The sequence below is a fragment of the Rousettus aegyptiacus genome, unplaced genomic scaffold, assembly GCF_014176215.1.
Source record: "Rousettus aegyptiacus isolate mRouAeg1 unplaced genomic scaffold, mRouAeg1.p scaffold_m13_p_1, whole genome shotgun sequence".
Classification (NCBI taxonomy): domain Eukaryota; kingdom Metazoa; phylum Chordata; class Mammalia; order Chiroptera; family Pteropodidae; genus Rousettus; species Rousettus aegyptiacus.
The window spans coordinates 180,663,264-180,688,526 of record NW_023416284.1 but is presented as its reverse complement, the minus strand read 5'-3'; the positions used below and the strand labels follow the sequence as shown (position 1 = coordinate 180,688,526).

General features: G+C 37.0%; 1 protein-coding gene across 5 annotated transcripts; it reads right to left on the bottom strand.

The window, feature by feature from the left end:
• Positions 1-92: 92 nt before the first annotated feature.
• Positions 93-23,449, bottom strand: LOC107514728 (WT1 associated protein). Of its 5 annotated transcripts, none has more exons than XM_016152718.2 (8): positions 23,289-23,449; positions 16,906-16,943; positions 14,587-14,642; positions 11,991-12,049; positions 10,811-10,938; positions 7,505-7,683; positions 2,608-2,762; positions 93-1,332 (listed from the first exon to the last, which is right to left on the bottom strand). In XM_016152718.2, the coding sequence occupies exons 2-8, from the start codon at positions 16,933-16,935 to the stop codon at positions 749-751; spliced, it is 1,191 nt and encodes a 396-aa protein (XP_016008204.1). In that variant the 5' UTR covers positions 16,936-16,943; positions 23,289-23,449; the 3' UTR covers positions 93-748. The 5 variants fall into 5 exon arrangements, with proteins under 5 accessions (XP_016008204.1, XP_016008205.1, XP_016008206.1 ...); XM_016152719.2 differs by lacking the exon at positions 23,289-23,449 and adding an exon at positions 22,961-23,071; XM_016152720.2 differs by lacking the exon at positions 23,289-23,449 and adding an exon at positions 22,619-22,773.
• Positions 23,450-25,263: the final 1,814 nt, after the last annotated feature.

The following is a 25,263-nucleotide window of genomic DNA, read 5'->3' as shown; positions in this document are numbered from 1 at the left end:
GTATGATCGAAGGATACTGAATAGAAATTAAGCAATTCAATGAAAATAAATAACATGCTAAACACACACACAAAAACAAAAAAAACAATGCAGAAGTTACAATAAAAATCTTTATTTAGGTTTGGTCAGTACAGGTAAGATATACTGGAGTTACAGAGCAATATGCATTAACAGGGTGTAACAGTTCATAAAAACTGGGTAACTATGCACACAAATTTCTTAAACATTCAGTCACCTAAAGAGAAAATGCACAGATGTATGGTAGAAAAAACTGTATCTAACACGGACACTACTATAGGACTCCATCAACAAGTCCAACTTTTAGTGATAAAACTACTGTACTGGGCAAACGTGGCAGTCACAAACCCACATCTACTCTAACAAGTCTGAATGGTGCAGAAGTGTAGGAACAGCACGAGTGAGGAGGCCCGCACGCAGCACAGGTTCTAGGTAGCCACAGATTTACACAGACATCATTGTTATACTGTGAGCAAAGATTTCCATTTACAACTTCACATTAACTCATATAAAAATAACCTGACCCTACACAAAATGTCCTTTTAGCAACAAAGTAATTAACTGTTATAATTTCCAAAATGGCAGAGGAATTGAAGCAAAGGAAAAAAAAGGAAAAGAAAAAACACACCCACAAAAAAAGGCAAATTGTGACAAAAGTATGCGTTAATTTTCTGGACAGCATCCTCTCCCAAATTAAATGACACTGTATAAAAATTTGCTGGAAAAAATATTACAAAACTGAACCCTGTACATTTACACTTGAGTCCAAGCCATTCTGAACGTGGCGGGAGCCTGCAGTTCGGTTACCTTTCCCACTCACTGAGTTTTCCTCTTGAGGGTCATGATTGGAGTCTGTGTCATTTGAGTGGTGTGTGAGAGAGTTTTCACTGCCCGTGGGAGAGTCTACACTTTCATACCCCGCACTCAGTTGGTTTACGTAACTACCACCTCCTCTGCCAGTTCTCTCCTCTGAGCTGTTGGTGGCCTTATTACCATTCCCTGGAGAAGGAGGAAAATCATCTTCAGTTGTGTCCCCCTCCCTGTGAAATCCAGACCCAGACGTCCTCTGCCGGGAGGAACTGCCGTTACTTGGTCCGTTGGCCAGCCGACTGCAGTCTTTACCTGCGGCCTCTGCCTGTCCCACAGGCTCAGAAGATGGAGTCCTGCTGGTGCTCGGGGCTGGAGCTTGAGACTGCTGCTGTTGGTACTGAGCCAACTGCTGGCGTGTCTCCTTCAGTTGCTGCTGAAGAACTAGAATGGTGCTCTGCATACCCTCTACTTCTTCGTCAAGTTGAATGATGAAGTCATTCAGTTCTGTGCAAAGGAGAGTCACACCTACTTTAATATCTCTTCATAACGTTTGGAAATATATCTTAGTGGCTGCCACAAAGCCAGGCAGTCAATAAATAATTAAGTCAACAAACACAATTCTAAAATCGATTTTCAATTTTGCTTCCAATTTTAATATAGCCATTCAAGAATGAGCTGTTGGGGGGCGGGGAGGGAGAAGAGGACAGATGCTTACAAATCTTAAAGCAACCAAGTTTAAATTAATTCAAACTACCTAGCCATACGTGCAACTGATTACAGGCCACAAAATCACGTTTATTTAACCTGTGGGCCCCTATGATCCCCTAATCCCTCATCCTTCCAGCTGGTGACTGTTCTCAGCTCCACAACAGGTTTAGCCTCTACGGAGTAGTGTGGTCCTCGAACACTCCAAAGAGGCCTATGCTATAATCACTGACTTGGATGTAAATCCAAGAAAAAAAAAAAAAAATCAGAGAAAATAACTCTTGAAAATTGATAGAATACCCATGTCCATTAAATTCTAAAAAGCTTTCGGGAAAATAAAGTCCTCAATACTATACAAAACCTATTTACTATGTTTACAAATAGTAAGAGCTAAGTATCACTGAAAAGGTAGTTTTAAAAATGTACCTGACTTCTGATTTTTGCAATTAATTATCAATACTAATTCATAATTTAATTTTCAGAGTTTGGTTATTTTCCTTGCTATTACTCTTCCTCATAAAGAGGAGAAATAGAACAAATGCAGCTATACTCACCCCTTCCCCCAAAGGATAGCAGTTGACCATGAAATTTGGTTTGTCTTAGCAAATTTAAATAAACATCTTATTCATTAAATAGGACCTTAATAGGTACAATCAATCATATAACTTTTAGACCCCTAAAAAGAGCCAAATACTTCCAAGACTTATAATAAGAGAATAAGATTAAATGCAAGTATTCCCCCTTTTAAGCACTGAATATAAATTTGTATATCTATGGAATGCCTTAGTAATATGACAGCATTTTTTTCACTGAATTCCACTCCTGAAAACCAGAAACTTCTTATGGAATCTATACATGATGAACAAACGGGGGTGGGGTACAGGGGTGGGAGGGGGGAAGGACACTAAAATAAATGGCTTTGTTTGCTGACTCAACTAGAAATATTTCATTCATAATTTTATAGAACCACTGGCCAGAGATTAGCATGTACAGAACCTAATCTGTAATATTCATGCCTGGCAGTTTTTTAAAAGCCAGTGCAAAGTTAATCAAACTTTTCAAAAAACCCCTTACCATCCTGACTGCTTTTAAGCTCCTCACTATATTTCTTCTGTAAAGCCAACTCTGCTTCAAGTTGTGCAATACGTCCCTGGGACAGCTGCCTTCCAAGCTCTTGATTCTCCTGGATAAGCATTCGACACTTCGCCATTAACTTTTTGCCTGTTTGGCTGCAAAGGAAAGAGCCATCCATCACAAAATGTAGACAAAACTCTATAACCTTCTTTGCTTGCAATTATTATAGCAAGAGGTAACACATAACAATGTCACAGCAGATGCTTCCCTATTAATTACCATCTTCTTTTCTGGAACAGGTCCATCTTCTGTATTTCAGTATGTTGCCAACACAGCAGCAAAAATAAACCCTAAACACAAAGTATCCAAATGGCCACTTTTTATTTTGATTACATTATTCTGAAATCTATTTTCTCCCCAAATTATCATTTAAAACAAAAATGGGCCAATTAACACACACCTCAGATTTACCAATATTAATAGAACAGTAAGGCACTTAGCTTAATGAAACAGAAATGTTCTTGTAAAGGTAAATGTACTTTAAAATATCTAATATATGAAATTCAGAACCTATAAATCTAAATAAATGAGAATACATTCTTGCCAGAATAGCATTTAATACAGATGACTCTTAATAGGCATTTCTCACAAGAATGTTATTGCATCAAGTGAGGCGTGCTGAGTAATTGTTTTTAAAGAGGCTTTTTAAAACAAGCCTTAAGACTATTTCTATACATTGATCCCTCATCACTTCTTTATATGATATACACTTTCGAGCTCTCTTAAAATGTGACATTGTTTAAAAAAATTTAATATTGATATGTGATTAATATTCATGTTATATAAGATTATCCTTAGGACACAGAAATAAGATTTAGGTTACTTATCACAAATAATGCAAATATTTGCCAAATTAGGTGTGCCATACTGTCAACAAATTAGTACTTATTGCTAGTGCAGCATACTATAGAACCTACAACACACATACACACAGCAATTGCAAAAATGCAATTAAAATAGTCTCTCAGTAAAACTTTACTGCTTTTCTTTAGTCTCAGCAGTAACAATAGAAATGACCTTCCTAAAGGGATCTGATGAGTATGTAATTGTGATGCCACCTTTGGGACTTGGACAGGGATAGTTTAATATTCTTGTGATGGCATTAAAAGTTCAGAATGACTTTACTGTTTAAAAACACTTTTCGGCTGACATTTTATCTTCCTTCCTTCCTTTAGTGTGACTTTTGCATCTTTAATATATTACTTTGGAATACATCTGATCCTTTTAAACCTCAGAACTTCTAAAATGGGAGCACTTTGTGAGTCTCATTCTTTAATTCAGCAAGGTTCTTTAACTGAGAGCAGGTGTTCTGGCCTAACACAATGCAAGCAAAAATTTCTAATTTAAGGAAATTTAACCTGGGTTACTGCTTTCAGGTGAAAGCCACCGGTCAGCCAGCCGACGCTGAGGGGTTTGTTTCCTACATGGTAACTTTGTTATCTGGTGTTCTTGTTCATCTCAGTTGCTAAAGACATCCCCCACTTCCCATTTAGCACCCTCAGACTTCAGCCTCTACTGAACAAGAGTTTAGAGACCAAATGAATTGAAGAAACGGCAGCACCGCCGGGCAGTGCTGTTCCTCCCCATCTACTGCCCACGCTCCCACGACCTTCTTGCAAAGTATGTAACATCGGTGTTTTCCAACTAGTCTGAAATTTCCTTTTATATAATTAGAGTAAAAAAAAGACAACAAAAATCAACACATTAATTTGTGACCTGACTTAATCCATATATAAAGTATTACAAATTCTAATGCAAAAAGTGTTTCACTTATGCAGTTATACATTTATGAATAAATGCCTGTTTTAAGGCAATCCTATCACTTCTAAAATTAATGATTATTAAAACTGATCTTAACAGAATTGCTATTCTTTAAACATTTTGTAATTTTGTCATTTCACTACATTACATAAAATGTGTGTTGTGTTCATTATGTCAGAAAAAACATGATGAGAATTCGATTATAAGTAACTGTCCTGGGTAGAATTTGTTTGAAATACAAAAATAAAAAATAATCTAGCCAATTCCTAAAATCAAATTTCCCACAAAGAAAATGAGAAAATTTTATAAAAATAGAACGGACACTGTATGTTGCTGTTACCAAGGGAGCCAGGGCATCTTGGACAGGTGCACACATCATCACCTAAATGGTTAAACACAAACTTAAAACTGTGGAAACACTGAACTGTATCCCCCTAAATGCTCTAAAACATATGCACTGTCACATGTATGAAATATTTCAACTAAAGTGGAACAGAATTCAGGAAATCTTCCTCAAAATTCAAAAAGAATACGGGAGAAAAACCCCCATAACCCATTCTATTTGAATTATTCCAAACATGGTATTGATTAAGCACTATTTGTTTCAAATTAATGACGTATTTATAGTACCTGGAATATCCTGGCTTATAACCTATTTTTTACAGGAAATCCATTTGTAGGTGATTAAATTATGATGCATTAGTACAATGGAAATATTACATAACCATTAAAAATGAAGCTAAATGAACTAAAAAATGGAAAAATGCCCAAGGGATAAGGGGTGTGTGGGTGGGTGTGTGTGTGTGTGTGTGTGTGTGTGTAACCCAAAGCAGCAAATAATCTGTATGTATATTCACGTATGTTTAAAACCAATATATAAGATGACTGTATATGCACAGAAATTCTCTTGATACCCAAGAAATTTTTAACAGTGGTTACTGCTCCTGCAGAACAGATTGGGGAAGGACACGGTCACATTCCAAGAGTGACTCTCATCTTTTGTCTTCACCTTTCTTCATACTGTTTCAATTTTATACATGAACATGTATTATCTCATTAAAAAAAAATTTTTAACATAAAAAACCCCACAGACCCCAAAGTGACTGTTACCTAAGAGGCAAAGAAAGATGCCAGCTATATTTAAGTACATGATAATAACACATTTTATAAATTATTTCTTGACTTACTAAAAATAGGCCATTTCTTCTGTCATCTTAAATGGCATAAATGATATATAAAGGCCTTAATGAGGGCACAATAAGCTAATTTCATACAGATTTGGTTACTTACCCTCCAACCCCCACAAATAATGAGAATTTCAGAAGCGGATTTCTTGCTGTAAAGTCACACAAACCACTTCTTTAACCCACCACCTGCCCCACAACCAGTTCCTTAGAACATAAACATACATGATACTTACAATTGATTTGAACGATTAAGAGAGAACTTAAGTCACCCTTGTTAAAACTGCACTTAAACGGTGGGACAGTCTGGAACATTTATCTTCCACTCATCTTAGACTCCATTATCACCAAGAGAAAATTCAAATTGGTGACTTATAGAATGATCTGACGAAAAAAATTCACCTCCAGGACTGGATGGAAGCATGAAGAAAATAATGCCTCATTTATCTAAATGATCAAATGAATTTGCTAGAAATGATCACTATACCTTTTTTTTTCCAATTCACAAAATGTCTCACTTAGGCCAGCCCACAGTTCCAATACATTATTTCCCCAATCTTCTGGGTAGGCACCCTTTGAAGCTGTCCCATGTTTAATTTCTACTGCAATATCCTGGGACAAGATGTCAAAATGTAACAAGTGTCAAGTCTCCTTGTCTTTTATGATACCAGCTGGAAAACAGTAGGTCTTTTAAAAATGAGACACAAAGCCTTTTCCTTCACTTTGAAGAGCACAACAACAATTTTTTTCCAAAATCAATCTGCTCTCCATAGCCCCCCAAAATCAAAATGTTAAAAGTACAACAAAATCATCATAGTATTCCTTGAACTTAAAAAAAAAAAAAACAACTACTTCAAGGCACATTTAATTTAATATCAAGAGTGAGATACAAAAGGGCCAAATACAATGAAGGAACACATTCCCCCATTAACACCAACGACAATGCTTTCAACATGTGCCTGTTGAATGGAATGGGGATTTAATTTCACTACTAAAAAATTAACGCAGTGAGTCTCATCGCAGCCAATGTCCTTATACAATCTAGTTGTGAAATGAATGTTTATAATGCTTCAAACAGTTTAGACCTGAAGTTTGGTACCGCACCTTCATGTTTGTACAGTCCTCAGTAAGATTGTCTACAGTATTAGCAACCATTCAAAGAACAAACCATTGATAAAACCACATTGACTTAAGGCTCAACCAAGTAATATAGAGCCCCAAACTAAATGGTAAAATATATGAACTACTTGTACTGACGTCTAGTAGTTGATTCTCTCATAATTATTAAGTTGTTTCTTAGCAAATAAATCCTTTCAAAAGGCAAAATTCACCTCATTTGAGTTTTGACCCAGAAGTTCAACAATCACGAAGTCCACAGTCTTATTGGCAAAACTGATATACAGTGTCTCTAAGTCACTATGCTCAAGGTTAAGAGCGATGCGTATTCCATTTTTACATTTTACTGGAATTTTACATGTTCAATTCATGATTTTAAATCTCTAGGTTTTCATTCCTCCAAACTGTCTGAAGACACAGTGTGCCACAGACTTAAGACTTCTGTTTCTCCCTCTATTTTCTTCAAACAGAAACATTTCTCAAGTGTCTACATGTCCTAGAAGGGGAATTTTTCGGAGGTGGCCACTTCTTCGGAATAGTCCGACGCCATCAGGCCTCTGAAGCAAGGGGAGGGGGAAGAGAAAAAAGCTGAAACACAAGGCTCATCTGGTAAGTTTTACATTAACCATTACAAGCTGGATAGTATAAGAATGTGGCTTTTTTTTGGCTCAAAAGTCTGAGTCTTGGTGTGGAAACGAGTACTTGGCTGTCCCACCACAGCTTTCTCGCAGTGGGACTGTCAGGGAAGTCTTGACTGGGGAGTATGATTTGTTTACCTATCAGGCGTAAACTTCCAGGCACTCAGTTCATTTTGGGCTTGTTCCAGTTTGTCTTTAGTCTGTTCCAGTTCACCTTTCATTTTTAGGAAAAATAAGTTGATCGCTGGGTCTACCATTGTTGATCTCAGTTGGGCGACACTAGGCTGCTGGACTTGCTTGAGGTACTGGATTTGAGTCTGTGCAAAGCAAAACAAACAATTACTACCAAATCGAAGGAAACATACATAAGAAGGTGGGGGTAAATTCCCTATCGCTCCCTGGATTTACCACTCATTTATTAAAACCCTCCCCCTTTGATCCTAAAATCCTCTAGAAAAAGTACAAACTAAAAAGAAGGTTATCCATGTAGGAATTAAGGCCATTTGCACTGCCATATTTGGAAACTTTAAATAAAGAGGCTACATCTTACTTTGCAACCAGAACTGTATGAGGAAAAGAAAAAAATCAAAGTTACACATTTACTAAAAATGCTGAAACCCACTGGGAAAAAAGTGAAGTTTAAAATATTAATTATATAAGACTACAGTGGTTTACTTGTTCAAATTTGTGCCTATGGAAATTATTCTATGTACAAGTCCTCTAAAAATGTATCAGGTACAAGATTATAATTTAAAACACATATTTGCATTTCTAAATTTTAAAATATGTAGTGTTTATATTTACATGAGTTGGCACTACTTTATAAACAGCACCTTATAAATAACTTTATAAATATTGCCTTAAGGCAAAATAAAGCATGTTTATTTTTCCCCTTTTCTGAGTAGATCTGAATCATAGAATGGTAAAGCTAGAAGGTGACTGACCTAGTCTAAACTTCTTATTTTGAGAAATTATAATAAGTAAATCAACTGTCCTAGGACACAGGTAGTTCAGTGCCAGAACCGAGACTAGAAATCTAACTTTCAAGCCTTCTGACTCCCAGTCTAGGGCTTTTTCCACCATACCAGAAACCCTCTACTTATATAAGTAACCTTCAATTTCGACTTCAGTTGTACTATTTTTATTTACCACACTAAAAACACATTTCTAAAATATGAAATATTATTTATTAGTATTAAATGTTATCATTTTCTTCACACCCAAAGAAGTTAAGGTCCAAGATCTTGTTCCACACTAAGGCTTAAATAGAATTAAAGTTATATCTCATAAGTAGCTAATTCCTAACATAAATTTAGTAAAAGCTACAAATATACTGAATGGATTGGGAATACATTTAATTGCTTCACTGAGCAAACAGAATTTTACTTAAGTTTAGGGAGATTTTTTTAAAAGTAGCTCATTTCAAACAAAATGAGTACAACTGCCTATTTAATGTAAGGCCAGTTGCTAACACAATTTGACAGGAATAAAGTATGCCACATAGTATTCACTATGTGCTACTATCAGTAAAGAAAACATCGCCTCTCCAATGCTGACAGTCACTATTTAGATTTACAAAGAGAAGTGCCCTCATCTGCCACGTACAATCTTGCCCTTTCCTTGTTCTGTTCCTGCTGCCCCTTCTGTAAAACTTCACTCTGCATTCTAACTGAAAGAACAGTGAGCTCTTCAGCAGGCCTGTGCTTGGGAGAGCTGTAAAAAATGTAGCTGGAAAAGGTTAGATTCTAGTTGAAATAACCTTAAAATCTAGGCCAAGAAGACAAAATGATGATGGGGCATCACGAAAAGTTTTGATCAGACATGATATGATCGGAACTTCCAGTGTGTAGAGGACAGCTGAAGAATCACAAAGGTTGAGTCAATAGTACATATTGTTTAAGCAAGTGGTGAGAAGTACCTAAACTAGGATATCAACTGGAGGACTCGAGAAGAGAGAAAGAATTCAAAACACACTGGTGTCATGAAGTTATTACCACGGCACCATCCAGTCACACTCGATCTACCAGCTGTTACCATTTGGAAGGTAAAATTCATCCTTTGCACGTGTAAGCATCTAGCAAAATGCCTTGCAAACAGGGAGACTTAAAACGAATGAGTAAATGGCAGACTCTAGAATTCTAGGTATCAGAAAAAAGGAAGAAAAAAATTAAATGGTTTTGAGACTGGGCATCTGAAATATACTACCTACTCCATTAGACATGACAATCGTAATAGAAAAAAAAGAATGTTTTGGAGGGGTTTGGTTGGTGTTACAAAGAAAGAAAAAAAATTCCAATTACCGGTGAGACTTTTTAGAACAAAGTGTACAGATAAAAAAATATCCAAAGGTAGAATGGTCAACAGTTGAAAATTTAGAAAGAGAAGGCATATGAGTACTTAGAAAAGAGAGAGATTGTTAATGCATTTGTTAGTGACCTTGGAGAAAAAAGAAAAACCAGTGGAGGTGAAGATGGAAACTCAACTGGCAGAACCAAAAGGAGAGAAAGTTGTGAGAAGGTAGAGAAAATGACAGCGGCCACTCTTTTTCTTCAACAAAGTAACAAGTAAAGAAGTCATTTTGAAAAAGTGAAGGAAGGACTGCAGAGTAGTAGAAATGTAAACAATCTCTGCAGAGGAAATGTGTATTGCGATCGAGCTCTAAAGAAACTTTTATCAATGAGAGAACAGGAATAGGACTGCGCTCCACATACTAGTTTCCAGTGATCTTCGGAATACTGCCTTATACAGTAGATTTCAAACGTATATCAAATGAATAGAGATTACACTAAAAAATTCCGAAATGTTCAGATTTTAAAATCAGAAACAGGGATGGAGCTTTCTCCATTTAGTACAACTTAGATACACAAACACTGTTTAAAAAAAAAATTGCTAAGACTACTGAAGATTGCATAAAATTAAATCTAAATTCAATCAGAGCTAAATGATCAAATATGTCAGTACGTGTCATATCTATGTAGGCATGGCAAATAGCACAAATGAAAGCTGTAACAATTAAACAAGAGAAATGGCAAACTTGCTGACACTAAGAAAAATAGTTTTATACATAGAAGAGTAAAGAGAGCAGAGGAGAAACTAATCGGAAGGCACACTTATAGTAAAGAGCAAGCATTACTTATTCCCTCAGATAATCAGGCTACTAAAAAATATCTGAATCAATATACTAATTTTCATCAATCACACGTAGATTTCAGAAAATAACTTCAACTTTTGACTTCTTAGCCACAAAAAGTATTTTAAATCCAATGATGAGAGGCTATCAAAATTTTACATTTAGCATATTTACAGCTCAAAGCATATTTACCTTGACAAAACATACATTTATAATTGTATTAAGTATATAGAATTAGTTTAATACTAATTAGTACATGTAATAATGTGAACTAAAAACCAATTCCGCCAAGGCTTAGAACATGAAATACTTACAGTACACTCTTGCATCTCTTGCTCCTTGGTTGCTAGTCGCATTACAAGGATGTTTTCCCTGCGTGCAGACTCTTGCTGTTGTTGCTTTAGTTTTTCTTCTGACTCCCTTAAGCCAGTTACATCATTAGCTGATGAGTAAAGAAAAAAATTTACAGAACATTATGAAATAGAATTTCAAGGTCAAACTGAACCAAGCAAACGAAGTTCTGATTGCCTTTGTCAAGAATAAAAACCAGGGTAAAAAAATCAGCAAGTCTTTCGTTTCTATCCTAACTACTTTTAGAACTAGGAAATTTGTTCCCAGTCTGAAGTGCTCTTTAGGCGTTAGTGGGGTTATGGCCCCAAACCCACTAATACCAGATAGAAAAATGTTGCTCTAGTCTAATCTGTTTAAAGAGAACATAGGAAACATCATTATTTGCATTTGTTTATAATATCTAGTATTCATAAAGTCCTGATAACTGTTCTTAACATATTCAATATAAACATGCTAATAACGGCATGAACAATTGTTACCTTAAATTTCCATAATGTTCATGACTTGTGTGAATTATAATACAGTTGCAGAATAATTAAAAGTTCAGGGTATTAAGCTTTCTGGGCTTGGAAAACGACAACTGATTTTTATACTTACAAAAAATGTTACTCTCAGTGACAAAGTGAAAGACTAAAATGGTTTCAAATGATTTTCGGATTTTGAAAAATCTGTAAAAATACAGCTATATGCTATTATTACAATTTAAGTAACAACTAAGTTACAATTAAAATAAATATATTAATGGTTGCTTCTAAATACCTCTGCTCATCTAGACTAATAATAGTTCATGCTTTTTATTTCAAATTCCTCTGTGGAAGGGGTTAGGAACAGATCAAGGAAAGTTTCAAGTAGTTGTGGATTTCTCTATCTATGCTCTCTCAGAACCTTGTACATAATCCTGCTAAAAGTCATGCTACTATATGATTATTACACGTTGGTCTTCCCCAATGGCTGGGAACTCCCCGAGAAGAAATATCATGTATCATTCACCTATTTCCTAGCACCCAACATGGTACCTGGACATAGTTCTTTAATAGAATATTTGACATTACATTTGCTTATAAAGCCAATTCCCCTGCATGTCCATAACAACCTAAAATGAGATATTCACACGGTCTTTAGGAAACTGAAACTCAAACTTACAGTTAAGATCTGTGTACTTGCCCTCCAAAGCTTGCACGTATGCTTCATATTGTTTCCATCTAGTACAAAAATAAATTTGTGTATTAGTGAAGTTGAATTTACTTTTATTAAATAGACTAGAAAATTACATCCGTAAACCTACAAATATTATACGGACAATTCTCCTCTATAATTCTTAAGGTCTCTTCCATTCTGAAATAATTATAAATCTAGTTTAACCAACAGTAAACTAGTTACTTCATCATTCCTTAGAGAAGAGTGTTTTCTCCTGAGAATATACCAAGTGTGCTTCTCTGGATTAGATTACACCCCAACAGGACTTTGTATCACACTGATGCTCAGCTCAATGCCTGGATTATAGAAGCTGAATAAAAAACTTACTACTACTTTCAGATGTACTGGCCACCTCAAACAAAAGGCATATAAAAAATATGCCTAATTATAAGGGTCTACACCTTATCTTGGCTCTTTTGTGAAAATACCATGTGACTCAGAATAATATTTATTTTTGTCTGTAAAAAAAAAGAGGAAGAGAATATACTATTTTTGAAGACTCTTTTTAAAGCCCTAATTAGTAGAAACGACCTGCACACATGCCATTGAGTATGACACCTTTCTTTCCTGACATATTCTTCTACCTCAAAATATAGGCTATATACACTACTCTTTGCAATTATTGCAGATAAATGACAAAGTTTCTTAGTCTTATGTTAAAGCGACTTCTAATGGAAAGTAACCTGCCCTGAATGTCACTATCTTTCTTACTGAAGAGCTGTTTTCAAGCTGCCCTTCATTTATAGCTAATATAAAAAATCTTTTCACAATCTTAAAAAACTCTTGAAAGGTTTGCTATGTGACATTAATATTACAACATAATCAACAAAAAATACTTCTTCAAGACATCAAGCTAATCCACCTTCCATATAAAGACTACTATTCAGCCAAGAGAATGCTTATTTTTATGGCCCTGACAACCTAGGACACAGAGTTCAATGTTTGGGGATGAATACAAGTCTTTTGCAGAGGCTACATAAAAACTGTTTTAGAGAAACGGAAACGGAAACTTATAAAAGTTCAACTAAAAACATCCTTATCAAGACGACAGACTAGTTAAGCAGCAGATGATTTAAAATCATCAAATTAATAAGGGTAAAAAAACTCACTTTAAAGTCGTAAATGAGAATTCCCTAAGTTAAACTGATCTATAGAATATACACTGCACATGATTTAAAAACCTTAAAAGTTACTTAACATTAAAAATTGCTATTATAATTTGTTATTAAGATCATAGTATTAATGCTCCCTCCATAGTTAAATCAAGAAAAAGATTACGCATACTAACCAGAGGAATTATCTAAGAAAGGCTAAAAGGCAAGGAGTGTTCCAAATGAGAGGTACAAAGAGAACAAAAGGTAAGCGGTAGTATATCACGAGCAACTGTCTACCTCGGCAGGACAGGACAAATGTTTCACAACACTAAGGATTAAAATTTTATGTGTAGGAAAACAAAGGTATACAATGGGAAAGCTGTCCTATGCATGAGATTATGGAAAACGAAGATATAGAGCATGTCCACAACAGAGTGGCTAAGCAGAATGAGGGCGGGAAATTATTAGGCTCTAGGAAACAACAGGACATGTCATCTGTGTCTCCCTTCTTACAAGTAAAACATCTTTCTCTCCTCTACTTCTAGCCTGTTAAATTTACTTAGTTCTTTAAGTAAAAATTTCTGTGAAGTTTCTAGAGAAAAAAGTTCAACGCCCTTGCAAAGGTTGCCCTGAAAAATTTTTACTTTTTAAAAAAGTTTTCACGTAAAATACCAACCATGGTAATAAAATACAAAAGACTCTAAGTTATAAAACATAAAACATGCATGTGCCCCTTTTCTGATTTCTTACATTTGAAAAATACCATAATGCTGTACTTGACAATCTGCTTTTGCAAGACATTTATAAAATAACCACGGAAATTCGGAGCAGGAAATAACTGTTAAACGTAATGCTATGCAACTCCTTTAACTTGCATATAAGAAAATCAAAGATATATAGAGAGAGTGAAATTAGCTGATCAAGGTTACAGTTATGAGAAAGAATAACTTTGCTGCACCAATAAGTAACGGATGTCTTCTGTAACTAGAAATGTATCCTTCAGGACAACTTTTGCACACAAAAACTCTTCTTTCAGTTTAACAAATATATGGGCTTGGTTTGATGTAGTTAAAGAAAGTTAAAGAAAGTAACTACATCAAACCAAGCCCATATATTTGTTAAACTGAAAGAAGAGTTTTTCACCACGGAAAGTTTTACTCAGGGAGTACAAATGTTTTTCAAGTTAAAATTCTAAGCATCTATCCTCTGCAAGAAAAAAAATTCAGGTTATCTGTTAGTCTAGAAGTTACCCAAGCTTGTGCTTCAGATCTTTGAAGTGTCATGCTTTCCTCAAGGTTTAAATGATGAAGAAACAGGCCACAAAAATATATTCCAAAAGTACAATAATGATTTGAAGATGTATTTACAATAAAAATAAGCACGGTTTACAGTTACAATATAATGTTCCAAAGAAATAGTTTTATATTTTTGATAAGAGAACATTTTACCTTAGAATTAACTCATCTCGTGCCATAACTTTGAAGTCTGTTTCACTCAGTCGAACCTTTAAAGAGAATTAAAATATGAACCGAGTGCTCTTCCTAAAAATTTTAAATATTAAATACCACTTGCACTTATGCTCTTCATATTTTATGAAGACAGGATCATAACTTTCAACCCCCCAATTGCTGGTCTGTTACCAGGAATCCCTGTATTACTGAGGACATACAACGCCCCTACCAAAGGAACTCCGAATGGAGACATTTGAAACATCTCCAGAGTCTGAGACTTAAATGGCTCAACGCATGATTTAAAACAGCAACAACCACCTCTTATATTCTGGAAGTCTTAAAAAGTGAACTTTGCTATCTTTAAAACAGGTATAATTAGGAAATGTAAATGAAAACCCCAAAGAGCTATCATTACACACCTATTAGAAGGGCTAAATAAAAATGTGGTGTAGCAAATCATCCGCTTATGTTCTTCCATTTGTACTCTTCCTTCAAATAAAGTACTCTCCCCCCAAAAAACAAAAACAAAAAACAAAAACAGCAAGAACAAAAAAACCAATGGTAACACCAAATGGTGGGTGAAGATGCAGAAAAACAACTTTCATACATTGCTGGTAAGAATGTAAAATGGTATAGCTGCCATAGAAAATAGTTTGGTGGTTCTTTTTAAAACTGAAAACGATATGCTATACAGCCCAGCAGTTGCACTTTTAGGCACATACCCCAAAGAAATGAACATTTATTTTCACACAGACACATGTACATGAGTGTTCACAGTAGTTTTATTTGTAACAGCCCAAACTGGGAACTACCCAAATGCCCTTCATCAGATTAACAGTTTAACTGTGATACACCCATACTATGGGATATTAAAAAGAAATAGACTATTGATACATGCAACAACTTGGATAAACCTCGAAGGAAATTATACTGAGTGAAAAAAAACCAGTCTTAAAAGGATACATCCACTGCATCATTTCACTTATATAACGCTTATAAAGGAACATAATTATAGAAATGGAAAACTGATTGCTGGTTGCCAAGTGTTAGGGATGGAGCGAGAAAGGATGGGTATGGCTGTAAAGGAGTGGCACAAGGGAGGCTTGTGGTGGTGGTTACATTGTTACATGAGATAAGACTGCAGGGCTACACACACACACACACACACACTCACTCACTCACTCTCAATCAATGCAGGTGTAGCCGCAGGTGTAGCTGCTGAAGTCTGAATAAACTCTGTGAATTGTACCAATGTCAAGTTCCCATTTGATAATGTTATGCAAGATGTTAACATTGAAGGAGGCTGGATGACGAAGCACACAGAACCGCCCTGAATATTTCTTTGTAACTTTCTGTTAATCAATAATTCTTTCAAACTAAAACTTTAAAAAATGGGCATAATAATCTAGCTAGCTAAAATTGCATTGTAACTTGAGGAATATTAAGTATTTACTCTCCTGAAGACAATAAAGGTAAAGCACCTCTCCTACTTTAGGATAAAATTAGGCTATATTGTAATTTCCCTTAGAAGGTACTTAAAACATTTTTCTTTATAAAAATGTTTCAAATTGTAACATTAACCAGTAACAGTGCCTTTATAAAATGGAAGAGGAAAAACTGTTATACTGGAAGACATTAAAAATATACCAGAAAAGAGTAATCATCAGATTATTAAACCAGTGTACAATTCTTTATTTTGTTAATAATTTGACTTCGAAACTTAGGACAGAAATTTCCCTAACACTTTTCTCAATCATTCACTTAAATAATTACAAGTTAGTAGCACATACCCTGCTTTCCCAATTGAATTACAAATTTCTCTTAGAAACTATGTTACTTCTTTTGTAATTTCGTGTGTGTAAACAATGACTAAACTAAACTAAGGTAGGAATAACACAAGGAGGGGAGAAAGGAGACTAGAAAACAAAACTTCAGAGGAAAAGGTAGAATCTAAGCACTAGCTGTCACCCCTTTGTGGAAAAATATAGAAGTGGTTTTGCATTACAATCGAATAGATTTAGATTAGGAAAAAAGCCTTAACTTACAGGAACCTGTGATGTAATCTCCTTTTTTGACATTATTTGTATAATAAGGGCTAAGAATAGCCCAGGGGATAATATTATAACAAAAGTTTTCCAAAAGCTGAAAATATTCTAAAAATAGATTGCATATAAGATACAATGTCTAGTACGTTATACACCCACAATGCCATGCTATTGTCACAAAGGGAATGAATAAGCAAACAATACAGATAGTCCTTTCAACTCCACTATCCCCCCCACACACACACACACACACTTGCTGAGAAAAACACACCTTTTTGGGAAGAGGTTCCTCGTTGGTCATCTTGAATCCTAGAGAAAGGGATAGAGAGAAGAGGGTCAACTGATTTCATTTAAGATAGGAACCCGAAATACTGGCTTTTTCAAATAAATTTATTAGTGAACTTAGTCATGACCAAATCTTTATTTTAGAATATCTTTAGAATTACAGAACAGCAGCAAAGGTATTACAGGGGTCCTGTATACTCCACACCCAGTTTACCTTTTATTAACACCTCACATTATGATTGTTATTATGTTATTTTAAAAAAAACTTATTGTGTAAAAAAGCTGATAATTCTTTTTGATGGTCTCATAAAAGACTGAAAAATAATTTTCAATGCAGTCTTACAACTGCCCTATGAAAGACATTCTGCAGCAGAAGTGACAGCTCTGTGAAGTCAGACTCTGGCCTCGGGCAGTACAGCAGGCCAGGCATCTTGCTGAGAGGGTACAGAAGGTAGTATCAGTTGCTAAGCCTTTCCTTTGACAGCACTATGTTGTTATAGCAAGGTAGACTCTATCACTGTCATGGTAATTCACTACCATGCGATGTTTACCTATATGTTTACATCTCAATAAAAATACTCCTACACTATTTAATTTTGTCACAATGTCTCAAAATCACCTTTATATAAATTTATACAAAATTCACTTAAGCCTATTGCAAAAGACAGATTAATGAGAGAGCTACTCTCATTAACTTTACCATGCTTACTGAAAACATATCTACTTCTTAATATTCAAACATGGAGACAATTCAATTTAGGTATCATTTCTAAAGCATACTCATGAATGTTCCCTTACATATCAAACTTAATAGTTTATTTTACTTACCCATACTTACTACAAATTCCAAAATTTTAAAAATTTAACTGAAGAAATAAGTGACGGAGATGTAATACACAGTACTACTGTACTGCATATGTGAAAATTGCTGAGAATAAATCTTAAGCCTTCATCACAAGAAAAAAAAAAACTTGAAACAATATTTGGTGAGGAGTGATAAACAGCATACATTTCCATCACGATGTACACAAATATTATGCTGTATGCCTGAAACTGTTATTTGTCACTGTCAATTATACCTCAATAAAAAAACAAATAATTTACAGTATAAAACTGAGTTTTCAAAAGCTATCTGACTTCTTTGTAAATATATGAGATTCCTCCAAAAGAATCTCAACTATTCCAATACCATTTTTTATGTTACGCACAATTCCAACTCTGTATACTCTAATTGTAATGTCATTAAACCCTGATTATTAGGTTATTGTGTTGAAGAAATCAGTACATTTTAGAAAAAATCATATACTGATCATGTCCTAAATTACTGGCTTAATTCTTCCCTCTTTAACAATCTTCCATTGAATGTAGCTAGCAAAAACCTGAGTATATCATGTTTCTGAGCTGATGGCTTTGGTGACTATCCCAACATGATAGAGCGATTCCAATCATTTGGGAAACAAACCCTTACCATTTTATCTCCAGAGGTCTAAGCACTCCTATTTTAGCATGTTTTTAATGTGCATTCATTCCACTAGACCGTGCCCTCTTTGAACCCAGACAAGTTTGGCATTTACTTGACATTTCTCATTTGTCGAGCTAAACATAGCAAACATCAATGATCTATTTAATAAAAACAAACTCCACAAGATGATTTTAGCCATACTTAACTAGTATATAAATGTGTACCTATGTATGTCACCATTCTGGTTAAATCCTTCTTAATGCTTCCTATCTCACTCAAAATGCCAATTCCTTGTTTTCCCCTCATACTGGGTTTTATTTTCCTTCGTAGCTCTTAACACAACCTGACATTTTATACAAACGTTTCTCCCAGTTATGAAATAAGCTCCAAGAGAAAACACTTTCATTCACTTCTGATGCCTCAGTACATAGTAGGCTCTCAAACATATATACTAAATGAAAAATATGAATAAATGTGTTTGCTTCAGTTACCAGTAAATCATAATAGTGAGCTAAATTAGGCCATCTAGGCTTTTTCCAAAACCAACCAAGATGACCATACTGTAAAATTTTTATAATACATGTAGATTTTAATATTAATAGGAATTGTGAGAGTTCTTGAGTAACAGTTCGAAAACAGCTAAATTTACCAATGTGGACAGGTAGTCTATTACCTGTTATCTAGTTACTGGACGCCACAACTATTAAAAATTTTCGTAACAAAATTTAAGTATTATTGATGCTATTTGATATAAACTCCAGTTTATAATCCGGTACATGCTTCTATAACTTAACACTTTCCCATTTATTCATTATTTTATATTTTAGCTACATTAGTAAATAACATTATTAAAGAGGGAAGAATTAAGCCAGTAATTTAGGGTATGATCAATTTGTGATTTTTTTCCTAAAATGTACTAATTTCTTCAACACAGTGTACCTAATCTGAAAAGCAGGGTTTAATGTCAGTATAATTAGAATAAGACTTACAGAGTTGGGATTGTGTATAATACACACAGAAAAGTTATTCAAATTCTTATCCACTAAAATAAAACTGCAAGCTTAATTAGCAACAAATATACCAAACTATTTTTAAAGTGCATTTGAGAAACACGAGAAATTCTAATAACCCTGCTTTCCTAGAACACTGACCAACTTTGAAAATAAAAGGCATAACCTAAGCCTCAGTCTGCCCATCTCCAAAAGGATTACCAGCACCAGGGCTCAAAATTATTGTGCTGTTTTTTGAAGATAAACACTAGTTTTTAGCATGGTGACTGGCACAAAATAAGCATTTAATTATTAATTTCCTCCTTCCTATCAAAAAAACAAAGACTCTCCATTACTATTTCTTGAAAAACCTGAAGGGAGAATTGACAGCTTGAGAATAATCATCTTGATTTCCAAGTCTAACTGCAGAATTCTTGGTGAGCTCCAAGTTTTAGAATTCTAAACAGCGAATTTTTTCAATTTCTAACATTGGCTTATGTTCTCTCTTCATTTAAAAAGTTCGATGTTGGGTAGATTTTAACGACACATGTTTAGAGGATATTTATATTTTCTTTATAAAAATAAATTTCTAAGTTTGCAATGTAAGTCAGGGATAAATACTGGTTTTGTATAAATGTTTGTGTTCCTTACGTCGATTTTCAGTCACAGGTCATCCCATATTACGGGATACGTAACATGGGAATTCAAAGCATAAGCTTTTGGGAAAAAATTCCTTATCTTTAGCTGATGGAAAGTCAATCTTTCCTAGAGAGTCCGTGATATTGCTCAATAGTTAAATGGATTGTCTGGCAAACAGCAAATCTGACCAGGTTTAAAATTTAAAAGCACCACCATTCAACTATTTAGTCAAAATAAAACATGGTCTCAATTCTCTGGCATTGCACAAATGAACTAAGAAATTTATTATTTCCCAAGACAATTTCTTTTTAGCACAACTGATAACACAATAACCATTTAAAGTCAATTTTAGATTCATAAGGACAATTCTAGATTAACGGACATTCCAGGTTCTTGCTACAATCTATTCTCATTATCAGAAAATGGAATGACTGAAATAACAGTTGAACCCTGAACTCTGGACAAAAATGAATACACATTCAGTGTTATGAACCACTTATTTAATAATCACTTTTCAAAGTTAGTCAGTTCCCATTTTTCAGATGAACTGACAAAAACTAGTAACTGAAGATGATGGATAATTCTTCCATTTTCCCACCCTCAATGATCAAGCAACTTACAGCTACCTGAAGTAGAGAATGCAGAAAAGCAAAATAGGTCAATTTAGTTACCTTTTAGCAGGTTTAAGAAAATTGATTATGTAATGGTTTCAGTTTTCATGTGAATAATTCAAAAATAATACATCTCAAGTGTAGAATGCCAGAACCACCATCTACTTTTATTGCCTTAACACTGAGAAACAGCTTGTGATGGAGAGCTCAGTTTTGGTTGGCTGGGTGCCTAGCATCCCAGATCTCAGTACTTTCCTGGCTCTTAGTTAGCATTATGATCATAAGTTATGAAACTCAGTTCTCCCTAAACAGAAGCAAGCACCAGCCATGACAACTTCAGTAAGAAAGCACGTACATCGTTCAAACTGATCATAAGTAAACACAAGAAACCAGTAATCTGACACTGTACTAGCTAGCCTTAGCCCTGTGGTAGAAAGGGTAATAGTTAGGAATTGGAAGACCACCTTTTCTTGATTCTTGTACCTCATCTGTCATTTGAGCCTAAGCAAGTTACTTAATTCTCTGGGTTACAGTCTCCAAATCAGTAAAAAGGGGACACAAATTTTGGTTGTCTCACGAAGTACTGCAAATCTCAATGCTTTAGGTGTCATAAAAATGCGATACAAAGATTTTTTTCAAATAAAATACTAACTTAAAAATAATTTTAATGTGCATTTAGGAAGAATTAAATTCCACCAACTACATTTTTAAGAGTAAAAACATTTATAGCACTAAGTTCTAGCCTAATGTACTACCTTAACATGCAATGTACTTTTATGGGAATATAGAAAAGTTTTTTTGATAAGCTTAGTAACAGAAAATGACTTAGAAGCAAAAATGTGGGGTATAATTTTTAAAATAACAAGAATAAAACCAAATGCTATCTAGGCTTTGTTCTGCTAAAGGACCCATCGACATAAAATTTTTAAGAGCAAGAAAAAGATTTGTTCCCAAGAGCAACATAATATACAATTATATAAAAATGATCAAGCCTACTAGGTGAAGAATATTTTCAAGGGGATTCTATACTACATACATGCAAAACTGTAAGGACTTTGAAAGCTGTAATGTACTGTACAGATAACTACAACCCTCATCTCCACATCGCAGGGCCGCTATACATTTTTTCTGTCATATAGCTCAACTCATTTCATACACAAAAGTATTTTGAGCAAGCGTGACTCAAAACTGAATCAGGAAAACTAGATATTATAAAGTTCCGTAAGTAAGATGGGCCAAGTAAAACAGCAGCAGTATCTGGGACACACCTGTATCACTACTTTTACCCTTTGGAACTTAGAAATTTAGGCAGTTTGCATCAGTTCCACCACTGAGAAGCAAATGAAAATACTGATCACTTGGCTAGCTACTTAGAACACACAATTTAAAAGAACTCTAAAAATACACCCAAACACTTAAAATTTCACTTCATCCTTTCCTCAACTTGCTTAATCAGATGCTACTGAATTAACATGAGTAAATAAAATATAGCTCTCCTTAAAAGATTTCTGTAGTTCTTAAATGGGAGTTTAAAGGTTTATCACAGAAAACTTAATGATCAAAATTTAAAATTCAAAAACTGGGTGAATTTGTGATGGCAGAACTGTAGCTTCCAGTTTATCTTCCTCAGAAACGGAATTAACTAAATTCTTACTGATGGACAATTCGCGACTGTAAGATGCTCAAGGAAATACTAGTCTACCTCGGGGCAAAAGAATCGTTAACTATCTAAATACAGTTACTTAGGATTTTAACATAATCCTTTGGGCTCAATCATCCAACTGATTTCATCAAGACAAGAACTTGGACTTGTGTTCCGAGACATGATTTGAAAAAAAAAAATTCAAGTAACAGTCTTACAAGGATCCAAGGTGAGGCTTTAAAAATCACAGAAATCTGAAATTCAATCAAAAAAAAAATTTTTTTTTTTTACTGAGAATACATCAATCACTTAAAAATGGAAGTCAACAGGAGAACGCAGCTGCAGCAATAACCTACTGCGCGATGGGAAATCTGGTCACCGAACGCGGCTAGCTCCTTCCCTCGCTGAACTCGTTCGCATCGCGAGTCATCGGATCAGGCCGTGGGGACCGTGAGGGGGCGACGCCGCGGCGGGGCCGGCACGCGCACCGAGGGGGCGGACTGCCGGTCGCGCCCGCCCCGGGCCCAGGGGACGGCGGAAGTGTCCCCGCGGGCGGGAAGGCTAGCGGGAGGCCGGCGGGCCCGGGCGCCGAGCGGCCCTCGGGCTCTGCCCACCCCCGCCCGGGCCCGGACGCCGGGCCTCAGCCCTTGGAACCCCGAGTCCGCGCGGCCGCGGCCGCCGCCGGCGCCCGCACCTACCTCTCCGCACGGAGGCCGCGCCGGCGCCGCCCAGTCACATAGGCCGAGGCCGCGCCGCCCGCTCGCCGCCCGGGCCGCCCGACCGCGCTGCAGCCGGCCCCCGCGCGCCTCCTCCCGCCGCAGCCCCGTCGCACCCCTTTATTTGCGGGTCTCGCTGCCACAAAATGGCGCTGAGGGAGGAAGCGAGGCCGCGCCGCCCCACCCCCCGCGCCTCCCGCCCCGCCCCGCGCCGCCGCCGCCTCCGCCGCCGCCCGGCACCCCCCCCCCCGAGCGCGCCCCCGCCGCTCGCCCGCCCCCGCCCGTCAGGGCCGCGTTCCCCCCCGCTCACCGGCCAGGCGCCCCCCGCCGTGGGCGCAACCTCCGGGCCGCCGCCGGGCCCCTCCGCGCGGGGCGGAGAGGCGAAGGGACGGCGCGCGGCCAGGGACCTCGAGGCGCTGAGGGAGGGGCCGCCTCGGTGCCCGCCCCGCGGCCGCCGGCGCGCCGCAGGCTCGGCGGGGGCGGAGGGCTGCGGGACGCGGGACGCAGGCAGGGGTGGGCCGCGGCGTCGGAGGTCAGCCGCGGGGCATCACGGGAAGGGCGGCAGGGGTCGCGATGGGTGGCGTTAGGTGGACGCGCTCGCTGGCCACCTGCGGCTGCGGCGCGGCCTCTGGCGGAGGAATCCGAGCGCAGGCGGCGTGTGATTGGCGGGCCGCACGACGCCGGCCCGGATGCTTCCGCGCGCTGGCGGCCAGGTGCACGGTCCGGGGCGCGGCGGGGCGCGGCGCAGGCTCTCGTTAGGCTTCCCTCAGCCTCACCCGTGTCGGTTTGGAAAGCCTGGAAAGTGGTGCCTTCTTTTCCGTCTTGAAGTGCAGTCTCCTGGCCACTTGCTTCGTCCCTGCCTTGACATCTCCAGGAGGAATGGAGGAGCTATTGTCTAGCGGTCGGAGGTTGTGCCTGTGTCAGCATCTCTGGGGGCACCTTGCTAACAGAAGCGAGGGGAAGGCGAACTCTGTGTGCTTTTAATGAACCCGAAACAATAAGTTTTGTAATTCGAATATGCTCTCACGCAGAACTTTGGGTCATGCGGACCGTTGCATAAGAATGATAGTGTTACTTGGTAAACGTGGAATAATCTCTTATGCTTAAGACAGGGATCAGGTAATTCTTTTGATTGGTCTGCCCTTATCCAGCTTTACCCAAACTGTTTATCCCCAAAGGAGGTGTCCTGGAATTAGGTGATTTATAAGGATAAGATTAAAGTGTACCCCCAGATGGTCAAAGGGATTGTGGTACATTCCCAGTAAATCAGATCGGTGTGAAGAAAATATTTGCAACTTAAATCACAGGAACTTTTCAAAATTGAAAAGAGAACGGCCAAATTCCAAAGAGGAGAAAGGGCAAAGACACGAACAGACAATTCACAGGAAAGAAAAGCAGAGGTCGTTAAACACAGAAGGCTGTTCGCTCTCACTTAGACTTTGAAATGTCAAGATCTGGATAAACAGTTCTCATAAATTTTCTGATGAGAGTGGGAAAATGATTCAAGCTCTACATGGAGTACCAAAATTCTGTATCCATTTATTCTTATATCTTGCAATTCCACTGCTAACCCTAACTGTATTCTGCAAATACACCTCCACAAATAGAAACAGCGTGCAGGCAGGATGTTTACTGCTGTGTCCATTTGTCCTAACATTACCTTGGAAATAACTCGAATGTCCGTTAACGGGGAACTGGTTGGACACACATTCATACAATAGGATACAATACAGCCATAAAAAAAAAAATGAGAACTATATTTTTCTGTCGCTTTGGAATGAGTCCTGGTTTATGTGGAAAATTGGAAGGATGTTCTAGGAACAATAAAAATGGTTACCCGTGGTGGGTGGTGAGAAAGGGTGGAGGGGAAAGAAACAAAAGCAAGACTTCTCGGACTTTGAACTTTGAAAGTTTTACATAGCAAAAAGGGAAATAAGAAAGGGAACAAAGTAAACCTAAAGTTGAAATCAAATTGAAACAAATGAACTAGATCAAATGGGTAACAAAACTACGTTGTTAACCAGAGTAAAGAATTATTCCCCAGATCTTTTGAACATTGTAATCAGAGAATATCTGATGGGTTATAGTCTAAGGGTGAAAAAGAACTGCAAGAGAATCTTCAGCTTCACTCAGTGGTTTATAATTGTATATCGTTGCCGTGGTTTTGCAACTATATTGTAGGGTAACATAAATATTTTAATTTTACAATATACAAGACTTCCAGTGTAGGAGAAAATGAGATACAAATATAATATCAAGAAGTTCAGAAAAAAACTATAGTATGT

Excerpts from the sequence above, each read along its gene's own strand:
- LOC107514728 (XM_016152718.2), bottom strand. The coding sequence starts at position 16,935 with ATGACCAACGAGGAACCTCTTCCCAAAAAG. Across the intron at positions 7,684-10,810 it reads AAGAGATGCAAGAGTGTACT|ACTCAAATCCAGTACCTCAA; the intron begins GTAAGTATTTCA and ends TGCTTTGCACAG. Across the intron at positions 2,763-7,504 it reads TGGAAGTTTACGCCTGATAG|CCAAACAGGCAAAAAGTTAA; the intron begins GTAAACAAATCA and ends TTTCCTTTGCAG.